The sequence below is a fragment of the Aptenodytes patagonicus genome, chromosome 3, assembly GCF_965638725.1.
Source record: "Aptenodytes patagonicus chromosome 3, bAptPat1.pri.cur, whole genome shotgun sequence".
In the NCBI taxonomy this organism is placed as follows: Eukaryota; Metazoa; Chordata; class Aves; order Sphenisciformes; family Spheniscidae; genus Aptenodytes; species Aptenodytes patagonicus.
This window is the reverse complement of record NC_134951.1, coordinates 39,220,527-39,241,532: the sequence shown is the minus strand read 5'-3', so window position 1 is coordinate 39,241,532 and position 21,006 is coordinate 39,220,527. Positions and strand designations below refer to the sequence as shown.

Sequence of the window (21,006 nt, the reverse complement as noted above, 5' to 3'; positions counted from 1 at the left end):
CTTAAATGTTAAAGCAAAGAGTATTTTTAATCCCTTTTGCTATCTTCCCGGATCAGTCATTACTCCCAGAGGTCGCTCTGACCCAAGGCCTCATTTCAAACCCCAGATGACGGTAAGCGCCCGAGGCCGCCCAAGGTTTCCCTCGGCCCCCCTCCTTGGAGAGGCTGGGAGGGGGACGGCGCATCACCACGCGGTGGGTGCTAGCTCGAAGACGGACTGCTGCCCTCATCCCCTGCGCTCCTGGGCGCCCCTCCGGTCTTGCACTTGACGCCTCCTTCGATGACACACACGCGTCCCTGTGACGCCAAGGTGGCGGCGTCAGGGCGGGGCCTCGGAGCCTGCCGGCCTCGGGGCGGGGCCTCGGGGTGGCCACCCCCGCCGGAGGCTCCCCGCGGGGCGGGGCGGGGCGGTTGGTCGGGCTCACACGGCGCAAGGCCCGGCCCGGCCCCTGCCGCCAGCCTGCGCGGCCGCCGGAGCATGGTGAGACACAGGCAGCGCCCGGGCGCTGAGCCCCCTCACGTCTCCCCCGCAGGGCCTCAACCAATCAGCAGACGGAATGTAGCCTCCCACCAATGGGGAGAGCGGTTGCCACTCGGCCGCCGCCAGCCGCCCGTACCAATCAGCCGCCGCGAGCCGCCGCGCGCCGTCGAGCTGGCAGGGCGGGTAGCCAATGGCTGACGACGAGAGCCCGCCTCCTCTTCCGCCCCGTTGCTCGGGCAGCCGCTGTCAATAGCCCCCGCGCCGCGGCGGCCCCTTTAAGCGTAGCGTGGCAACCGCCGGCGCGTCCGCCGGGCGGGCGGGCGGACAGGTACCGTTCGGCGGCGGGGCCGCTCGGGGGGCGCCGCGGGGTCGGGCCGGGGCCGGCCGGGGCGACTGAGGTATCGCGGAGCGGAGGGAGGAGCCCGGGCGGGGGGGGGGGGCTGTTCCTGGGGGCTGAGGGGGTTGGGAGCGGGCCCGGGCCTAGGCCCAGGCCTAGGCTTAGCCTCCGGCGAGGGGGGTGGTCGGATCCGCAGCTGCGGATCTTGCTCCCGACGTGCTGTGTGGGCCGGGCTGACCGGCTCGGTCCCGGGACAGGCAGCGGGGACAGCGGCTGGGCCCCGGGGCTCGCAGCGGCGGAGCTCGGGCGCGGAGGAGAGGCTTCGTCCCGAGCAGCGGCGGGTTTCAGGCGGTAGGCCTTCTGAAAAGCAGCGTATGCGGGGCCGCCGATGTTCAGTCCCTTTCCTCGGAACTCATTTATTGTAGGGCTAAATGATTGTACTTAAAATGTGCTCTCACCTGTAGTCGTTAGTTGTTTTAAAAAGTGTTAATTAAAAATAATATTCGATATGCTCTTTAAGAACTTCGCCCCAGTGAAAGAAAATTGCTTTGCTTACACTTTGGGAACTGGAGAGCTGCTTTCAGGAATGGCTAAGTTGAACTAGGTAAGTCTACACACACCGGAGGTATAAGTGGAAATATGAACGACAGCATCGGCCTCCTTGATAGTGGATTTAGAAAGATAACCTTTTTTCCTGGTTGTAGGACTGGCCTGCATATTACCTATTTGGACTACCGTTTCCTTATCTCTGACCTGGGACTTACTGCAACTTTTTTATTTGGAGATCTGCGGATGAAAGTAACACGAAGTATTACTGTCACAGACTCAGATAAATTTAACATTGGCTTTTAAAACGATATAGCATTTTAATTCCCAAAAAGCTGGTAAACCTGGAAGAAATGCATACAGTTAAGTTAGCAGCTGCAGAAAGCTTCCCTAATAAAACATTTGCTCTTCACTAAAGCCTCATCAGTGAATATGTTTTGATGTGATACAAGTTAATTCTTTTGATCCTCTCTTTTCGGGAGAAACTACAGTATTTAGATGTGAAAAAGATGGGTGGAGGAAGAGGAGGGAGACAAATTTCTTTTGAAGTTATTCTTTGCTCTTAAGTTCAGCACTTTAATAATTTCGATTGATGCTTTTGTACTTGTCTGAAGCTGGCTCTTTCTTGCACTGTGCCTTCCACAGAACGGGTGGAAAAACTGAGTGGACCGTTAGAGGTCAGCATTTGTACTCAGGAAGTGTCATATGGTGACCAGTAAAAGCATCTAGCTTCTTCTGGTCTTGGAAGGGTATTAAGATTGAAAAGGACTTAAAAAGTTCTGTGAGTCTTGCATTACAGAACTGCGCTCTGGGTGTACTGTTGAGAGAAGAATTACTGAGTAATTTTCCTTTCTCTCTATTGCTTAATACCTGTAATCCAGTAGTTCAATTTCAGTTTCTGTGATTTACTTAGGAGTGATATGGAGACAGTATTCTGTCACCGCTGCAGTTGGTTTGTGTTCTCTATTTTGTCTGTCACGTCCTTCGCAGTGACCTGGAGCTTGACTGGTTTTTGTAATAATAAGCATGTTTTCAATACAAAATATGTAAATAATAGCAATAGTAGAAGTTGCTCAAGTGAAGGAGTATGAAATTCTGGAGACAAAACTGTTTCTAAAGTTTGTACAAGTCCCAGATTTACTTCAGCCATTCTATACTGATCTGATCTTGATGCATTAGACTTCTAAAAGCATGCATGGAGCTTTTGGGGGAGCGGGTTGGGGTTTTGGTGGTGGTGGTGGAGCTTAGTAGCCCCACTGCTAACCCACAATGTTTCACTCCTCACAAACTTATTAAAGGTACCAGGGGAGAATAGATATCTTTGTGGATCTTACTCACACAAGTTGAACTTACTTTATAATCAGCTTGAACTAGTTGGTAACAATTGAAAAGTCAATGAACCAAAGCGTTTCTTAATTAGGCAGTCTTTAGGCTAACTGAAGTGAAACTCAAATATCCTAGTGATTCATTCATTCTCAAGATAAACTGTGCATTCTTTATGTTAATCAAATTACATTATAAATTGGTGGAAAACTGAATTTGGCAAGACTTGACAGACTAAGTTTTCTTGTTTTGTATGGAAAATACGATAATATTACCAATTTATAAAACGGAAAACCATTTGAAGATTCAGAAAGTGTTTTTGGCCATTCCTCAAGGGAGCTTTTCTTGGTTTACCTTTTTCAATTTGTTTTCAGTCTGTTGCTTTTCAAAGTACTTCCAGAATGCATAAAAAATTACTGTTCATTTATGTTGCTGTATGCCAAAATGATACTTAGCAAAATATTCTCAAAAGTGGGGAATGTCCAGTACAGAAGTGATGGATAATTCTAATCCTCCAGTTCTTACAATTTGTCTGTTTTAAATACACTGTTATGAAAAGCATTCTTCAAAAAGATTATTGCCTCTTCAGTGAACGCTTGTGGGACTGTAAAATAACTGATCAGCTTTAAGTCAGTAAGTGAAAGTTGAGTGTTCTTGTTTTATATATATAATTAGACATCTTGATGATTGAACTGTAGGCATTTATGTTTTCCCTAAATGCAGTCCCATTTGTTTTCATTCATATTTGTTCTCTTCTCAAGAAAAAGTCTGTGCATGATGATTTCTTTCTGTCCTCCTGTGTCCTGAAGGCAGACAAAATTTGGGTGTATCTTGGTTATATCTACACTGTTGAAGATATTTGCCCCATAGAGTAATCCCTGCCTCCACACAGGGCTAGGTTAACACCTCTGGATGTGGTGTGCCTCTAACACCGATGCGCCCACTCCAGAAGTCCAGGACTCCTCTGGATGCCACCTGCGCCCCTGTGGCCCTGGGACAGACTTGCATCCGAGTAACAGACGAGGTTGCTTGAATTCCCACCAGTTTGTTTTATTCGGTATGTTGTTACGAGCAGAACAGGGAACACATCTTAGATGCAGAGCCAACAATTGATTGTTAGTCTAATTAAAATCTTAACAGTCTAATCAAAGACTTAGTATTAGTCCAGATACTAACACAGTTCAAGTTATATACGGTTACAGTGATATAGGCACAAACTCCAGTACCAAACCCTTTCTCTGGTGTTATCTTCAGCCACCCACTCTCCCTCTGGGACTTGACTGGCTTCAATTGGGAGGGGAAAGTCTTTACAGCAAGTCATCAGCATCCCAAATCCTTCCCTGGCAGGAGGGAGGATGGTGATGATTTCTTCCTCCTTGCCTTGGGTCCATTTAGGATCATTTTTATACGCTTGTTAACACACTGCACACCTTGCTCTTTGTTCTATTCTGTTCTGTTCTATTCTATTCTATACATTGATTCATGATTCCACATTACATCTGAATTTACTACATGGTGTGTTTTACATATGTTGAGTCCTTGTTCTTTGTTCTATATGTTGCCTATAAAACTGGTTTTACCCAGCTCCCAAGACTGCATCCCGTTGATGACCAGTAATTAAGCACAGGTGAGCTGTTCTAGCTTAGGGCCCCAGTATTGTCCTGTGTTTGTGCTTTCAGGCCCCTGCAGTGACCCCATGCCCCTACTCCTCTATGCTGCGTTTTTGCAAGGGTTGTAGATAGTTCGCTCTGCACAGAGTAACTACTTGTTACTGCTGTCTGTTACTTAGAAACATAAATGTAACAGTAGGTGCTAGACAGTTGTACAAAGCTAAGCAAAAAACTAAAACAAATTGGATAAGTTCCCTGGTTGTTAACTGATTTTGTTGCAGCTAAATAAGCTATAGCAAAGCTCCAGGCACCCAAGATGAGTTCAGACAAAGTCTGACAAGTTTTGTGGCCCGTGTTGTTAGCTGGAAATGAAGCCTTTGGCTTCAGTGACAACACCACACTTTGTGTGGGTTACAAATGCAACTACTGTTTTTAATGGTTTTTTCAGTCAGGATGACTGTTATAATATGAGGTCTGTGTTACAGCCCTCCAGAGTACTATTTTTGTATTTTATATTATTTTAGTATTTTAATATAAATATGTTAGTTTATTTTTTTTATATATTTTTTGCATTCCCTGAGATTCTGTCCTGTGGAGACAGAACTGATGCAGTCTTGCCTGTGCACCCTCTAGAGAACAGGTTGTCCCCCAAATTCTGCCTGTGTGTCAGTTTGGGCTTGGTTTGCTCTTCAAGGAGCAAAATAACATACATTCTGTGTAGATGTTTGTGAGGCCGGGACTTGGGAGTGGAGCTGTTTGGGAATAGGGATGCACCCTGATATGTTCTAATATTCTTACATGATCTTAGTTTTGCGCTCATGAATATCTCTGGGGGTCTTCGTGGCACTTAAAGACAAACAAGATAATACAATTGTGGTTAGGTATATACTTTTGAAATATCTTTAATAACTGCATTATTTCAGAAGAAAAAAGGACAGTCGTTACTGATCATTTGAATGTTCGCAATAGCTGATACCTTCCAGCCTGTGTTTAGCAATCTCTAGGACAAGTGATCTCAAGCATAGCTTGTCTTCTTTCTGGGCTTTGCAGTGCAATTTTAGTTTTCATCAGGATCCTCTCTGACATAAGTTTTAGGCATGTAATGTATTTGAACCACTTAGAAAATATTTAGGTGCTTAAAAGACATTATTTTGGAAAGTTACTCCCTAAGTAAAGAAAACCACCCTCTTCCAAATAATTCAGTATTAATTTCCCAGCAGCTTCCCAATTTAGAAATCTGTTGGGATATTTATTCCTCTAATTCCTTCTGTATAGATTATGAGGGCAAATGGATTCCAGTCACTGGAGACTTGTGTGTGTAACACGCTGGAGTTGTGCTAACAGTGAACTGGGCCAGAAAGCCCAGACTTGTGATGAAACCTGTCTTGGCAGCTGACGCTTCTGTTCTCCTTGGCTATGCATGTATAGACGGTGGAATAGAAGGCTGAGAAGCATGCTAAGTTTATTTTATTGGGAAATAATACAGTGAAAAATTTACAGCTCATTTGCAGGTATGTTGTATGCCCTGCAGCGTAGAAGAGTTTTGATTGAAAGCTGCTCAATTTTTTGTGTGTAGTTTGCTTTACCATTTAGAAATGGGCTAGGAGCTTATGTCATTCAACAGGCAGAACTGATGGGCTCTGATGCAAGTCCTATTTATTCACGCATTAGAGGCCTGTTGTCCTGGAGTTGGACTGAAGGGAGATAGATGGTGAAATAAGCTTGAGAGCTGTGAAGAGTGGTGAGAGGGACAAAGACATGGGGGGCTGAGCGTAGTCAGTAAAATACTTGCTAAACTGATGAGAAAATTCTTTTGACTGAGAAGGTGAGGAAAATTTTGGATGTATTTGCTCCATTATATTCTCAGGAAGTGTCTCAAAAAATGCAAAATAAGGTGATTTTACCTTGAGATTAGGGGATTTTTCCGTTTCCATCAGAAGACAGGCTGCAGGAGCAGCCCTTCTTATTTTATACCTGCTGCAGAGATAACATTTACCATATACCAGCAGTGTGGTCTCTCTTATCAGATATAAAAAACCCAAAAGGCTATATTTGCATTTTCCTATAAAGCACATGACACAAGTGTGTGTGCTCCTGCCAGTTCTTGAAGGCATGAAACACTAGATGTTGTAGGGTACAAGAGTACTTTCCGCGACAAAGACTGTGATACGTAGGTACAGTCTCATTAGCAGTTAGGAACAGAATGTCCTCCAGACAAACGGGACAACTGATTTTCAAGCCCATTATTTAACATCATTGGAGTGTCAGAAATTGAGATATGGAAGATTTAGTAAAATTCTACAAATGTCTCAATTCTAGTCACATGAATAAGTTGTTAATTTATTTGGTTAAAAAGTTTTAAAACATGTTTAAATTATTTTCCTGAATAGCATCAAGCTTTCTGTTTTCTGTTTTGTTTTCCAAATGCTTCTTTTCCTCTCTCTCTAACCTGGGAGTAATTTCTTACTCTAGATTTAGCTGTGTTGATTTTCTGATTTCTCTTTTGGGGATGAAGTGCCTCAAACTACTGAGTGTAATACTAGTAGCATTCCTAGAGTGATGTCTGTCACATTTAATATAAATAATAAGGCATAAGGTGGCATAAGGTTATAGGAATCCTGAATAAGTTTACAGGGTTTTTTTACCTTTCTTTCTTAACTAAACAGCAAAACCATTCTCACTTTTTTCCTCTCTAAACTGTTACAGAAAAAATGCATTCTGAATGATAACTACTGCTCGCTGAACTGAACTGCAAATATCTCATGCTTTGGAGATGAAGATGATAAATCCAAGGAAATAATCCAGCTGCTGCCATTGTGGCAACTGAAAGGTCCTTTGTGTCAAAATGAACAGTCTTTGAGAAAAATCTGGAAAGCAGTTAAATCTGAAAAATGGGAGAAAGAGTAAGGAGCCCAGATTCTGAACATGACAGGAAATCAGATGGGGATAAAAATAGTGACTCCTATTATTCAGATGAAGATAATGCATCTCATTCATCTGGCCAGTCGCCAACACTAAGCTATCCATCTACAAGCCAAGAAAAAAGAGATCACAAAACACAAACTTCAAACAGCCTTGTACACTACCAAGGTAGGTAGATAGCAGAAGTTGCTGCTTTGTAACTGCTCTAAAGAGTTAATTATCTCTGAAAGCCGAAATAAAAGTGGGAAACTACCGTTATGAGGATCTACAAATAAGGTTCATATGAATTATGCTACAGATGGCAGGTAGACTGTAACTGCTCTGTTGAAAACTGAAATTAACATGTTCTTGCATAAGGAGGATTTTTGGTTGTTTTCAGAATTATTCATATTTTTCTTAACAAGTGAACGTGGCTTTTATACTAGCCTTTTGTTGAATCATGCTGATGCTCTCTTTTGTCTTTGACAAAAAGACTCGAGGCCAAGGACTCAAGGCAAGTCCTTATTATGCAGTCAGTAAAAGAGAGAGAATTGTTAAAATTTCTCTGACAAAATACCCCTAAAGATATTTCTTTTGTGGAAGTCTAGTTGACTAAGCTTTACAGTGTAATACTGGGTACTTTCAAAAAACAAACAAATGAAAGACCACTGATGTGGCAAGAGAGAGAAAATGTGTTTGGTGAAAGTTAGGTGCATGTGGAAATTGAAAAGAAAGTTTTTCCTGGTCCTTCCTTGAGGGTAAAACATCTCCAATTTGAGATGAAATAGCTCCACTTTGAGCTCCCTCACACGCACCTCACCTGCATAAGCTGCTTTCTTGGTTGAGATTGTGGGGAAGTGAACATCCCTACAAAAAGGGAGAGAATGGTTATACAGGTCCTGTGCTGAAGTAGGGATGTGAAGCCTCTCTGCCACACTTTGACAGCTTGTTGTAAAGAATTGCACACATTTTCTGGCGAAGTCAGAGCATATCCTGCCTTTCTCACGCAAGTGCTCTATTTCATTCGTGAGTGCTTGATACCATGTGAATCATTGGTCAACATCATGATCTAGAGTGTGCCAGAAGATCTAACCGTAAATATTGAAGTTGCCCAGGGAGCATATCTCTTCAGATCCTTGACAGTGTTGGTGTCCTGGTGCAACTGGTGTTTTGCCGAGCTTCTCTGTGTTCAGAAGTGGCATCTTCTCCATAGCAGTCATGGGTTAGCTTTCTGGGAAACAAAAACTGCAGTTCCACTGTGCTATTTAATTTGGAGGGGGCAAATGAATGACTAGTTCTTTGATTACATAGCCAGAATTGAACATAATTATTACATGCAGGTATTGTGAATGTCATGTTGTTCTCAAAAGACACTATTCCCCAATTTAACTATATGGTCAAAAGTGCAAAGTTGGTATTGGAAATTTTTGTTCTGCCCTAAATGTGGAGAAATTCTTGAAGGGGCTGGAAGTCTAGGGTTAATGGGAATTCCCTTAGTTGGTGATAGGAGTGGCATCATTCCTGCAGTGCACGTATTAGATAATCTTTTCACACCTGAATGTGATACAAGTGTTCTTTGTAAAGGAAAAAAACCCCTCCTTTTGTTTGCCCAAGCTGTGGAAAAAATGAGCATCAAGCAGAAAATGAATGAGTATTTGTGCAAAATGTTTAGAGGAAATTATAAAAAAGTATTTTAAAGCTGTTATTTTTGCTGTAAAATATTCTCTGTAGAATAGAAACATGGTCAGCGCCAAAGGGGAGGAAGAATTTGCTGTCACACACACTCAACTGTCTGTGTATAGGTAACTGCACTATTGCTGTACCCCAGCTTTCGAGCCTGAATTACAAGCTGCTGCTCAGTATGTTGCTTCCGACCACTGATGAATTCCGCACTCTCTATATATTCAGTTATTTTAAGAGATATTTTTGGTGGATTGTATGCTTCATTCTTTGAGTGTGGCTTGAGAGGCAAATAAGATAGAAATAAAATGTTTACCTTTTATCTATGGGGATGATAATAAAATAATAATATCAAACAGGAATGCGAGTGATGCATACTAGTAATCAGCTAAGGATACTGTGTGGAAAATAACTTGTGATACAAGAATAAATTATTCAGGGGAAAACCGAATTTTCATGGGATTTATAATTTTGCTTTGGAGGCTTTTTGCTTTGAGCCTTTGAAATTTGCTGTTTTGTCTGTAAGCGTGGCAGCTGGATTTGAAAACACTACTGCATTTGTCTGAGAGAATTACGTATTGCATAATACATAACTAGCTAACACTCAGCTAATTGTTGCCATTTTAAAAGCATTTGATAATATTGTATGCATAAGAGTACAGTATTTCTAGAACATTTTAGTAAACATCATCAAATATTAACAAAATATGACACTTATTTCTGATACAATTTGCAGATGATTACTTTACAGTGGTCCTATATTGATGGCTGCAAATATTACCTCTTACAGTAGATCACAAACATAAATCTCAATTTTTTTAATCTATCAAAAGGAGCATAAGTCTATCATATATATATGCCTTTTATTGTCTGGTTTGAAAGCTGCAATCTCTGCTAAGTATTGTAAAATTGTTTCAGGCAGAGCTTTGTTCCAAGAAGGATGTCTGAATAGAAAAACTGCATTGTCTTATAGTAAACATGCTTTTTATTTTTCCTCTCTTAGCCACAAAGAAATTGGGTTCCAAATATGCACCAAGCAAAAGAGGGACGCGGTGGGGTTTCCGTTCTCAGAGCCTCACTAGGGATTCTCCTGCAAAAGATATAGATCTTGTTACAAAAAGAGTTCTTTCTGCTAGGCTGCTGAAAATCAATGAGCTCCGAAATGAACTGAGCGAACTCCACATCAAACTAGATGAGCTGCAGAAGGAAAACAGGGCACTGAAGAGGCTTCAGCACAGGCAGGAGAAAGCCTTGAATAAGTTCGAAGATACAGAAAATGAAATCTCTCAGCTCCTTGCTCGGCACAGCAATGAGATTAGAATATTAAGGGAGCGCCTACGAAAATCTCAAGAGAGAGAACGTGCAACTGAGAGACGGCTGAAAGATTCAGAAGATGAACTGTACAGAACAAAAACTGTCTTGCAGAAACTGAAAAAGCTGTCTGCAGATAAGCACCTTGCTGAAAGAGATGACCTGGCAAAGAAACTAGCCTATGCAGAGAGCAGGCTAGAGGACAGTGAAAAAAGAATTAAGGTGAGATGACTTTCTTTTTGTAAGAAATTCTGGTACAGATATTTCGTACCATAATGAGCTTCATGAATTGTATTTTTTCATAGTTGTGGAGCAAATAGAAAATCATTCTTTTTTTTTTTTATGCATAAGTACAATCAAGTAAATTATTTCCAACGTGATTATATAGTTACATACTTGGTAGTTGTGCATTCAAATTTCTGTTTACAAATTAAGTGTATTTTGTCAGAATATATACTGTGGACTTGTGCTTTTAAGTGCTTTTATAACTAGTAATAATGTTTCAGAAATGCATGCAGCTATAATAGAACTTTATGCAATCTAACTTATCCTCTTGGAGGGGAAGCATTTGTTAGAAATTTTCTGGGTATTTAGGGAACTCTATACTAAAATTCTAAAAAGCATATGTATAGTAATTCTTTTTCAATTTTGTGAACTGCATTCATGCAGTGTTTGATAGTCTACTATTCTGTACATCTGAGAGCCGAGCTGAACAAAATTACAGCAATTTTTTTAATATCAAAATGAGCTTTAGAACATTTTACAGGTATCCATTTTAAGAATTTTGTGCAGTATATTTTAATTTTGTTCAGAAAAAATGTTTACATTTTTGTAAACATGTCTAAAAACTCATTTAAAAATAATTGTGTTAACACTATTAAACTGTTGGCAGTTGTATGCAATACTATTTTTAGCTGAAATTATGTTGGTCATTAAAACGGTGTTAAAGTTTGGTGTCTGTATTAGTAATTAAACCTAAATTATATTACAGAGATAATAGATCTGGAAATCCAAAGGATTAAGCTGGAAACTAAGCTTTCATAAAATAAATCCCAAAATACCAAGATATAAACTGCTGAGTTACCCAAATCACCTCACCCTGTATTGTCACCATCTGGCATCTGTAGTTTTATGATCAGGTATTTCAGCATGTGTAGTACTGGATAATGTTAAAATGAATCATGCTCTAAAGTAAGGGATTTTCTTCTACTTTTTTTCCTTCTCTCATCTTCACAGGTTCACTTAAAACAGCTATTGCAAGGCAAGGGTATGTAAATGAAATCACAATCACAAATTTGTTTCTAGTACAAAGGTTAAAAATTATTTCTTGTTGTCTTCCTTCTTAATCCTGCGCTTTCCAGGAGGTATTCTGTTTCTTAAGCATCAGTTTGAGATTTGTCTTAAGAGATCCGGAGGTCCACTGTGCCAAGAGCCTCGCAGAAAGTAGTGTGTGTTCCCATTGTGTCCTCACATCACCTCTCAATACTCCAGAAGGATGAGCTGCAGCATCTGCAGGTGCTCTGTCTGCCCCCTCAAAGTTAGGATTACGGGTTTAAATGTATTCAGTGTTACAGCAGTGGTGGAGCCGATATCTGAATCCAAGATGCTGGTTTACTGTAATTTTACTTACGTAATTTGACTATAAGAAAAGTACTTCAGTTATTAAAAAACATTATTTTGTTTTAATTGAAGGATCTGGAAAAAAATCTTGAATTAAGTGGTAGCAGTTTTCAACGAGAGTTACATTCAAAGAAAAAAAAGATGTATGAGGCTCAAGAAGAAAACAGAGTTCTCCAAGAAGAGCTTAATCAACTAAATCAGAAGCTGAAGGTAAAATGTGAAGTCGCTGACCATGTTCTGGCATTTTATCTTTGGAAGTATCTGTAATCAGGTTTGAATAGTTTACCAGTGACTGCACTCTCTGATGTGTACTTAATTATGTACCACATGTGAGTTCTTTTCCTGCTTTAAATTGAAATGTTCTGTGCTCTGACCCTACAGTGTTTGTAACAGGAATGTCTCTATGTTAATCATTATTGTTAGCACTAGTTAAGAAAAGCAAGATCAAGTACATAGCCAAGCGTTGCGATTAAACCACAAGATCTACTGGAAAATTACGTTTTGAAGGCTTGACTTTTAAAATTAAATCTGCAGGTATATACAGTACTTTTATGTTACTAATGTACTTGCATTACAGTAGGTTTGTGTAAAGATTAATTTCATGTATTTGTGATATCCATGTGTGTTGCTAAATTTGTGCAAAGGTTTATTTGCATCCCCCCACCCCATCGTTGCCCAAATTCTAAATTCAAGGACTGAAAATATTGTTATGTTCTACCTAGTCAGAAAAAAAGATTAAATAAGACTTGAGCTAAAGTACTTAGCTTCTAGAAGAATTTCCTCGAAACCCCAAGTCTCAAACATACTTTTATAATGGAGATGTACCAGTTTACCACCTTACTAGCTATCAAGCAAGTAGCAGTACCGTTAGTAACTCAAAAATGTATTTGTTTAGAGTAAGTGTTTTAAGCCTGATTTGTTAGTGGAGAGTTTGATATTTTGAAAATATTTTCATTATCAGATGATTTCTGATAACTCACTGTTCATGTCTGTATTTTATTCAATAAATGTCATTAAAGAAGAATATGTCTCTTCCTCTATGATGCAGTGGGCCTCTGCTCCATGGTACTGACATGCCCTGTGACAAGTAACATTGCTAGCATTGAAATGTTTAACTCTTTACAATAGTGAAAATTCAGTTGTGCAATCTGTACATACATTGTAAGTCTTATTCAAGTTTATAGAAGCATTGGCATTTAGGTTAATTTTCACTGCAGAGGTGCTTTCCCCCCCTCGCCCCCCGAATATTTTGCTAATGAGTTTTTTGGGGGAGGAAGTTCTATCTGCTTTCTTACAGCATAAGCAAACTTAGGAATGTGATTGTTCTCCTTAAAACATTGGGTGTTACTATTGATTACTTTACTCTGTTTCTATTTACAACATGTATTTTTAATTTAATTTACAGCTTTGCTGTAAATGAAATGTTAGTAACTCATTGTTATACCTACCTCTTTCATTCACAGGAAAAAGAAAGGGAACTTGAAGCAAAAAATATATACGCTAATCGTATGTTGAAGCTTTCACCAAGAAAAGACATGGATATTATACAAAGAAAAAGAGGTAACTTATATAAAGCAATAAAGGCAGAAAAGTTAATAGTGACACTTTTAAATTACTCTGCTAGGTTGTATCATTCATGCCATTCAGTGTTTGACCCTGCCGCTGCTTGTTCAAGAGCGTTTACTTTTTTGCACTGCTTTCAACACAGCACTGGTTACAAAGAAGGGCACATTGTTTGTTTGACTGTTCTGTAACTGCAGCAGAACCAAAACCCAGAACTTCATCAAACCGCGTTCTTAACTCCTTTCATACCAGATGTTCCTGGGTGAAGGAGGAGGGGAAGATTTTTTTTAGTAAATTCTCTAATAGATCATAGATAACGTCTACGTGACAATAAATTACAGAGGCTTTAAAAATATGGAAGTTCACTGCTATGAATATTTTGGTGATTTTTTTTTTTTTAACTAATTCAAATTTACTGTCTGTCAGATAAGCTGCACTTTTATTTCCTCAAAGAGTACATATGTCCCAGAACATAATCTTCTAAAAGTACCAGTGCAGTGATTTCTTCTAGTGTGACAAGGCAGCCTCAAGCCTTATGCTACCCACATAAATATGTGTGTATATATGTGTCTGTGTGTGTACTTAATTTTCACTGGATCAGTAGAACCTGCTTGTCAGAAGAAGCAGGAATTTATGGGACTGTTTTAAATATTTAATGCCAGCATTTCAAACAGTTTGTCTGCTGCTCATTTTATTATAGATACTCTACTATTATTCCATTTCAGGTTCATATTTTTAAAAATGTCATTCCATAGAGATAAGTATATGTGTTTCAAAGATGCAAATAAGTTAATTTTAATTTTATGCGTTTGCTTCTCTACACGTTGCTTCTGTGACAAGCAGTAAGATGAGTGAAATATATTGTGGGGGTTTTTTAACAAATATTCAGTATACTGTAATGACTTCATAAGTAGCTTTAGGGTGGGGGGGTATTTTTTTCCAGTAGAAGTTTTGCATGCAACTCTTTTTTTAATTAGCTTTTACAGATGCTGAAAACAGCTATGTGAAACTTGTCAACAGTTTCCACTTCCATTGGCTCTGATACAGTCTTTTATGTTTGCTGCAAATCATTAAAAATTAGATAGGTATATAGTGGGATATTTTCAAGTGAAAACATGATTTAATTAGTTTGTATTTTCTACAGCCAACAACCAAAATATTAAAAAAGGAGCACAGCTCACAAAAGGTGTACAGACCAGTGGATACTTCTCACCAGTAGAATTTCTTCCAGAATCAGAACTTGTCTGTGGCGACACAGTAAACAAGAAAGAAGGGATTCTTCCTAAAACAGTGAGTTCCATAAAAATTTGAGACTTGCTCTAGATAACTCGCCTATCAGACTGAATGTTTAATGCAGAGCTTATATTTTAGAAAATATGTGTAAATAGACAAATATATAGAAAATATAATTTAGAAAACATTCTGATCTTTAAGAGAAACTCTACCTTTCCAGAAATCTCATACTGCATTTTTGTGACGCTGAGTTCATCATATTCTATGTCTTACTGATAACCATTAGCTCAATTTGTTTCTTTTTCTGCCACTGTAATTTCTTTGAAGTTTTTAAGACTTCATTTTGGTTTTCTTCCCTTTTTCTTTATTTCTAATGCTTATTTGAGCAATCTGTTGTAACAGTGCTGGCTGCCTCGTCTCTCTTTTTGCTTTGGCCTTAATTATGGTTTCTTTTACTTTCCAGATATTTCACAATGCATAAATCTAATACTTCCTCTTATTGTCATAGTGCTGGTATTTCTTCTGTCGTTTTTCCAGCTTTGTGAATATGGTTGGATTTTTTTTTGTTTTGTTTTTCCCATTTCCCTTTTTATTATAAAATAGTGCCATTAGAAGTATTGCTAATACTTCTGTGACCTCAGGCTAAAATCAAAGAGATTTGTAAGGTATTGCAAATCAGAATGACACAGATTCTGGTACAAATTGTATAAATTCTGATTACATAAGACTAGGATTATTTGTCAGAAATAATGCTCTCATGATGGTCCTGACTGGCTTCCTGGTAGGACTGAAGCTTTTTCATGGCTGTTTCATTCATATCCTCTCTCTTCCAAAATCCTTTCTGTAAGCGTGGATGTAGTTCAAGGTGTGCATTCTTCCAGCATATACTTTGGTGTGTCAGTTACAGAACCACACAGTTGGTACAAGTGCAGCTCATGGAGTCCAACTATATGTCATCTTACAAACCTCTCTAGTTTGTGTATGGCTATTGCTTTAAGTAACATAAATTAGATTTGGGTAGCCTGTGCTTTCATCAGTTTTCTAAGTCAAGCACTTTAAATACTTGGCCACCATCTCTTTATGAAGTTTGTTTTGTTTTTTTTTTAAATATAATAATGATAATGTTGTACATTAAAGGAAAATATTTCTTTTGGCTAATATTCATATTTTCTTTGTTCATTAAGTAGTAACTGTTTCTCTTAGAAGTGTATTTTAATCTAGAAGCTTATTTCACTCTAAAATAAGCACAAACTACGAAGTTAGCATCCACTTGTTGGATTACGCTGGCTTTCTCGTCACTTCATTGTCACTACTTTTCTGTGTTAGTGATTTTTACTGCTGACATTAATATCTTTTCTGCAGATTCTTCCCTTTCAAATGTGTATGTATACTCCCTAGCTGAATTTTTCAGCCAAGGTTAAACCTTTCTCTTTCACTGTTTGTTACTTAATACTCCATAACTTTAAGTACCACCGTGAAACTAACTGAATCTACAACCCACTCACTTGAGTAAAAAGATCAGATTGTGGAAATAGAGGGTAACTAATTGCTTGCTTGTTAAAAGAACGAGGTGGTGGGGTCTGGCCTTCTATTAAAGTCCTTGAAAAAGACAAATTCTGACTTCTAAAGAGAACTACCCTAACACGGTGATAATTTTGCTTTATGACATTGGAGCTGCAACTTTCCTGAAATGTGTAATACAGAATAGAGTTGATTGTCTATTCATTTTGTTTCAGGTGCATAAAACTATGTTAGAGGTGATAAGATTTTAGGGCCAAACCCCTGGGTTGTCAAAGCTGGTTTGGTTTAGATGGCTTGCTCGTTTTTATGTTTAGCAGTAAGAATGTGATTTCAGGATGACATAGAAGTTCATATGATTTCGTTTGTTTGTTTCTTTTATTGATTATTTTTCCCCATCAGTTTCAGTTTTGTATTAATTTATTTCAGGAAAAAGAAACTCAAGACAAAGGATGGAAAGAGCAAGCAGACCTCCTAAGACAAGACCAAGACAGGGAAAGGGAAGAGAAATTGAAACGTTTTCAAGAAATACAGGCTTTAGAGGAGAGGGTTCAAAAACTACATGATGGTAAGGAAACGGGCAGCTGAAGGCTGGAAAATACACCATAGAATACTAATCAAGTGAGGCTGCTAGTTTCTTGTGAGAAGAGCAAAATGATTTTGCAGAGATCACTACAGTGGAAAATTATTTTCAGTTATATTATGCAAAGAGAATCAGAAAGAAATACGGGATATAGAATAATCTGTACTCAGCTGTGATTAAGTATGCAGCAGCAAAAAATGCTGTCCACGGAAAATTATTGAAGCCTGAGAGATTTTGCTTTACAAAACAAGGATGACATAGCAGGTAAATGCTGATGTTATCTCTGACTTGCTAGATGTTATTGAGGTAGGCAGTAGATTTTTACAATTGGAGAATGAATCTGCTTTCCTTAATATGGCCTGGTTTTTCAGTACATATCTACTTCACTTGTATCATTTGAAATTATAGTTTCTCTTTTCACTTGTGGTTATCTGAATCATTTGGTGTGGCTATTTGAGAAATGTCAGTTTCTAAAAAAGCAATATTAAAATATAATGATATTCATGTGGTTTTCACAACATCTTAATGACTTACATTCATAAGTCTCTTAATCTAAAGTATTTTAGATGGACTGCATCCTGTCATGTTAAAATACTCTTTCAGTGATTATAGTTAATGAACAGTAACACTTATTCTAGATGACAAGGAAGAATTCTAAAAATCTGTAGCTGCTTTCAGAGGTAAATTCTGTGTAAAATCTTATACCTCCGCTGGCATCAGTGCACAACTTACATAAGCCAAGAATCTGCTCTGTTCTGTCTTCTCTTAAGTAAGATGATTTGACCACCTTACCCGTCTTACAGTATAAGCTGCTATTTTCCCCACTTTACATACAGAAAGGTAGCTCCTTACTTAACTTGGTATAATGGTATGCTATTGAAAAAATATATATATTAAATATATTAACTGAACTGTTGCAGTTATTTCTGTAAGCTTGAGCTGAAGTACAATAGATAACATGGAACTTTGTGAAAACATCAGTCAGAAATTTTAATGAAGTGTTCAAAGAGGAATGCCAGTATGTTGAAGGGGCCAAGTAGTCACATTCAACTTTTGGCCAAACACAGGTCTGTTGTCTCAATAGAAAAATATTTTGAAGAGAGAAATATTTGAGAACCTTCCTTTTTCTTGTACACATAAGAATTTGAAAGGTTCTATCTAGAAGTTTATTACTGTTTTGCACCTTTGGTGTCCCTTTATAGCTGTGCAAACTGACATTTGGTATTTGCACAGACACTCTCATTGAGTTCACGTGGTGATGCACAGAACACTCGTGTAAAGGTGTTTTCTGTATGCAGCAGTTGCAATATATTTTAAATCATTCACTACTTGAAACCAGTAATGACTCCTATGACTTTGTGGCCTGATAGCTTCACAGGAGTAGTTCCCTTTATGGAAAAAAAAACCCCAAACATATGTCCCAGAACTGTCCTAATGTCAGTGGTGCTGACAAAGAAAAATAAAGTACTGTGAAAGTCAGAACTATTAAAATCAGTGATGTTGTATTCATGTTCATTCAAACTCAGGAAATCGGAACTCAATTGGCAGAAATGAAATTCCTCTGAAAATTCTAGAACGTGGATAATGTCCTAATACCTTTGGAAGATGACAGTAAACTTCCATATCTTAGTAGAGAACCTGGTGTGAATTTAGTTGTAATTTTTGACGAATTTATTTTTGCAGTAGAAAAACCACATTATGTATAGAAGAGCATATTAAAAACTCAGTGGGTTTTGCTTGCATTATTTTCAAAATATTCTTTTAAAGGCATTTTAAAACTAAAACATTTTAAATAATGTTTAAACATTTCCTGCAGAGTGGGAAAGGGAAGAATATGACAAAATGAAAAAAGAAAGCAGCTTTTCATTGGATAAAGAAGAGAAAACCAAGATGGAGACAGAAATCCACAAACCTGAAGTAGAGAGAGAAAGCACTGAAATGCTGGAAGAGCTGCGAAAAAGAGAGTTCCTGCTTGCTAAAATGCAAGAAATTGATAGAGAAACTCAAAATGTAACGAACATGAAACCTGCTTCCCAAGCACCACTCATAAATACAGCAAGAAAATCTGATTCCCTGGAGAAAAAAGAAAAAACTAATCAATTCTCTGAGATTCCTGGGGAGGTTACTAATGGATTTCCTGTAGATGACAGCCAGGGTGATGCCACAAGAGCACAAGGGCAGAAGCAACGGAATCTAAGGACCGTAGATTTAAGTAGTGAGTTAACATTTGGTAGTTATGTACCTTCCTTTGGGAAAGGATCAGGGAGACCGAGTTGGCTGACTCAAAAAAGTGTCAACTTAGAAGAAAATGTTAAGGAAAATGCAGATTTCAATAGTAAGAAAGAAAAGAAGTCCAATTTAATGGAACAACTCTTTGGAAGCAGTGCCAGTACCATCCTTCTTTCTAAAAATAACGATACAACAGTTTTTGACATAGATTGGGACTCTAGTAATACTCTTCTTGTCGATAAAAACAGTAAAGTCAAAGTAAAAGAAAACAATGAGCTTTTTGGTGAAGGAAGAAACCTAAACAGACACCGTTTGCAACACACTACAAGCAAGCCAGGAGTTAAGACCCTTGGTTCTTTAGAAGATGAAATTAAAGAAGTAATCTTACAATGATCATATTTTTATATGTTTCATATGTAAATACTGAAAAATATTTTCATGTAATATTTATTAGATACAGATTTGAAACATTTCAGATATATTGTAAAGCCTTATGAAGGAATAATTCACAGAAATGGGTATATGTATAGAGGAAAGATGCACTTTGATAGAACAGCCTAACATATGCAGGAAATTTCTTCTAAAATGTAGTATCCAAATACAGACCTTGGAGGTCTGTCAGTGACTCTTTCAGCAGGAAGACAGGGAAGGTGTCCTGAGGGACTTTGACAGATGAGATAGGTGCTGGCTGGCCGCTTCAGTCAATCAGAGAAGATGCTTTTGCCCGAACTTGGGCTCCAGACCACCTGTCACTGTTGCCACGTGGCACCATCTGACTTGCGCAGCTGTGGCTTGGAGGCCGAGAGGCTTGGTAGCACAGAGCTGGTAGGGATGCCATAGGAATGGAAGGACTTGCAGAGGCTTACACTCACTTGCGCCCTTTGCTCACGCTCTCTCACACCATTCATGCTCCCTCTCACTCTTGCTCTCTTGTGTGCTCGCTCTCTTCCCCCTCATCCTTCTCTCTCTCTCTCACTCTTTCCCTTTGCTTGCTCTCACCCTCTCTCTCTTGCCATCGCTCTCTAAATCTTTGAGACTTACTGACGTGTAATGGTATGTAAGTAAAATTATACTTCTCACAAGGGAGCATTATAATTTATTGCAGAATGAGTTGGCTAAGAAGGCAACAAGCTTTTATGTGGCAGCCCTGGCATTCAGGGCAGCTACTAGATGTGCATCTCTGGCTAGCCAGCATAGGAAGAGTTGAGGTTTTTTTTACCTGTAGGCTGCTCACAGTACACTGCTTTTCATTTGGACTACTTCTTTTAGGCCTCAGATATTTTCTTTCTCAGGCACTTGGAGAGCCTCTTAACCGTTTCAGGAGAAGGCATGTGTAACATCAGTGTCATGAAATGGATAGAAAAGATGTACCTAGCACAAAGGCTCAGGTAGAAAAAGAGTATTCTACACTGCAATCGTGTTATCTCAGAAGAACACAACAGAAACACAATCAACTCAGGAGCAGCTGACCTTTCTTCTGCATAGGTTTTCTGTAGACCTTACTACCAAATTTGTCTAACTCTTCTCATATATGCAGGTTATATTTATTATATAATGCCATTTTTTGTAATTTCTGAATTTTCTATGTAAAATTCCAATCATTACTAAGTCGTTTTTTAACAAAATGGTTTTGTTAAATGAGCTGAGTAAAATTTTTGTGTGTAGATCATCTTTAACACAAAGTTCTGACTTTTTATATCATGTTACTGACACTGGTGGGGGGAGGGAGGGTTGGTAGCAACATTGCTAGTGATGTTATTCACTGCATGGTGCCATGTACACAAATTAAAAAGGTAGGCAATGAAGAATTTAGCAGAGGCATTCCAGAAAATAAGCTGAAGGTCATTCCTTACTAGAACAACAGATTTTGAAATGCCTGTCTGATATGCTCCCTATTGAGCCTGCTAAATGGGGAGGCTAAAAAACCTGCTAAAATGCAGAGAAGAATTCTCATGATTTCAAAATGCTTTGAGTCAAGATTTCTCTGAACACAATGGCTCTTCTGAAAAGAAAATCTGGTGTCTGCATCATGCAATAACTTTGCTTGCTCCCCCATTCAGAAAGAAAATCGG

The 21,006-nt window shown here is 38.8% G+C and overlaps 1 protein-coding gene across 4 annotated transcripts; it reads left to right on the top strand.

The window, feature by feature from the left end:
• The first annotated feature begins 717 nt into the window (after positions 1-717).
• Positions 718-20,631, top strand: LCA5 (lebercilin LCA5). Of its 4 annotated transcripts, none has more exons than XM_076333115.1 (9): positions 718-808; positions 1,338-1,421; positions 7,003-7,386; positions 9,881-10,410; positions 11,881-12,018; positions 13,272-13,368; positions 14,516-14,661; positions 16,552-16,690; positions 18,522-20,631. In XM_076333115.1, the coding sequence occupies exons 3-9, from the start codon at positions 7,188-7,190 to the stop codon at positions 19,325-19,327; spliced, it is 2,055 nt and encodes a 684-aa protein (XP_076189230.1). In that variant the 5' UTR covers positions 718-808; positions 1,338-1,421; positions 7,003-7,187; the 3' UTR covers positions 19,328-20,631. The 4 variants fall into 4 exon arrangements, with proteins under 4 accessions (XP_076189230.1, XP_076189233.1, XP_076189232.1 ...); XM_076333117.1 differs by lacking the exon at positions 718-808 and adding an exon at positions 862-878; XM_076333118.1 differs by lacking the exon at positions 1,338-1,421.
• The last annotated feature ends 375 nt before the right edge of the window (positions 20,632-21,006 follow it).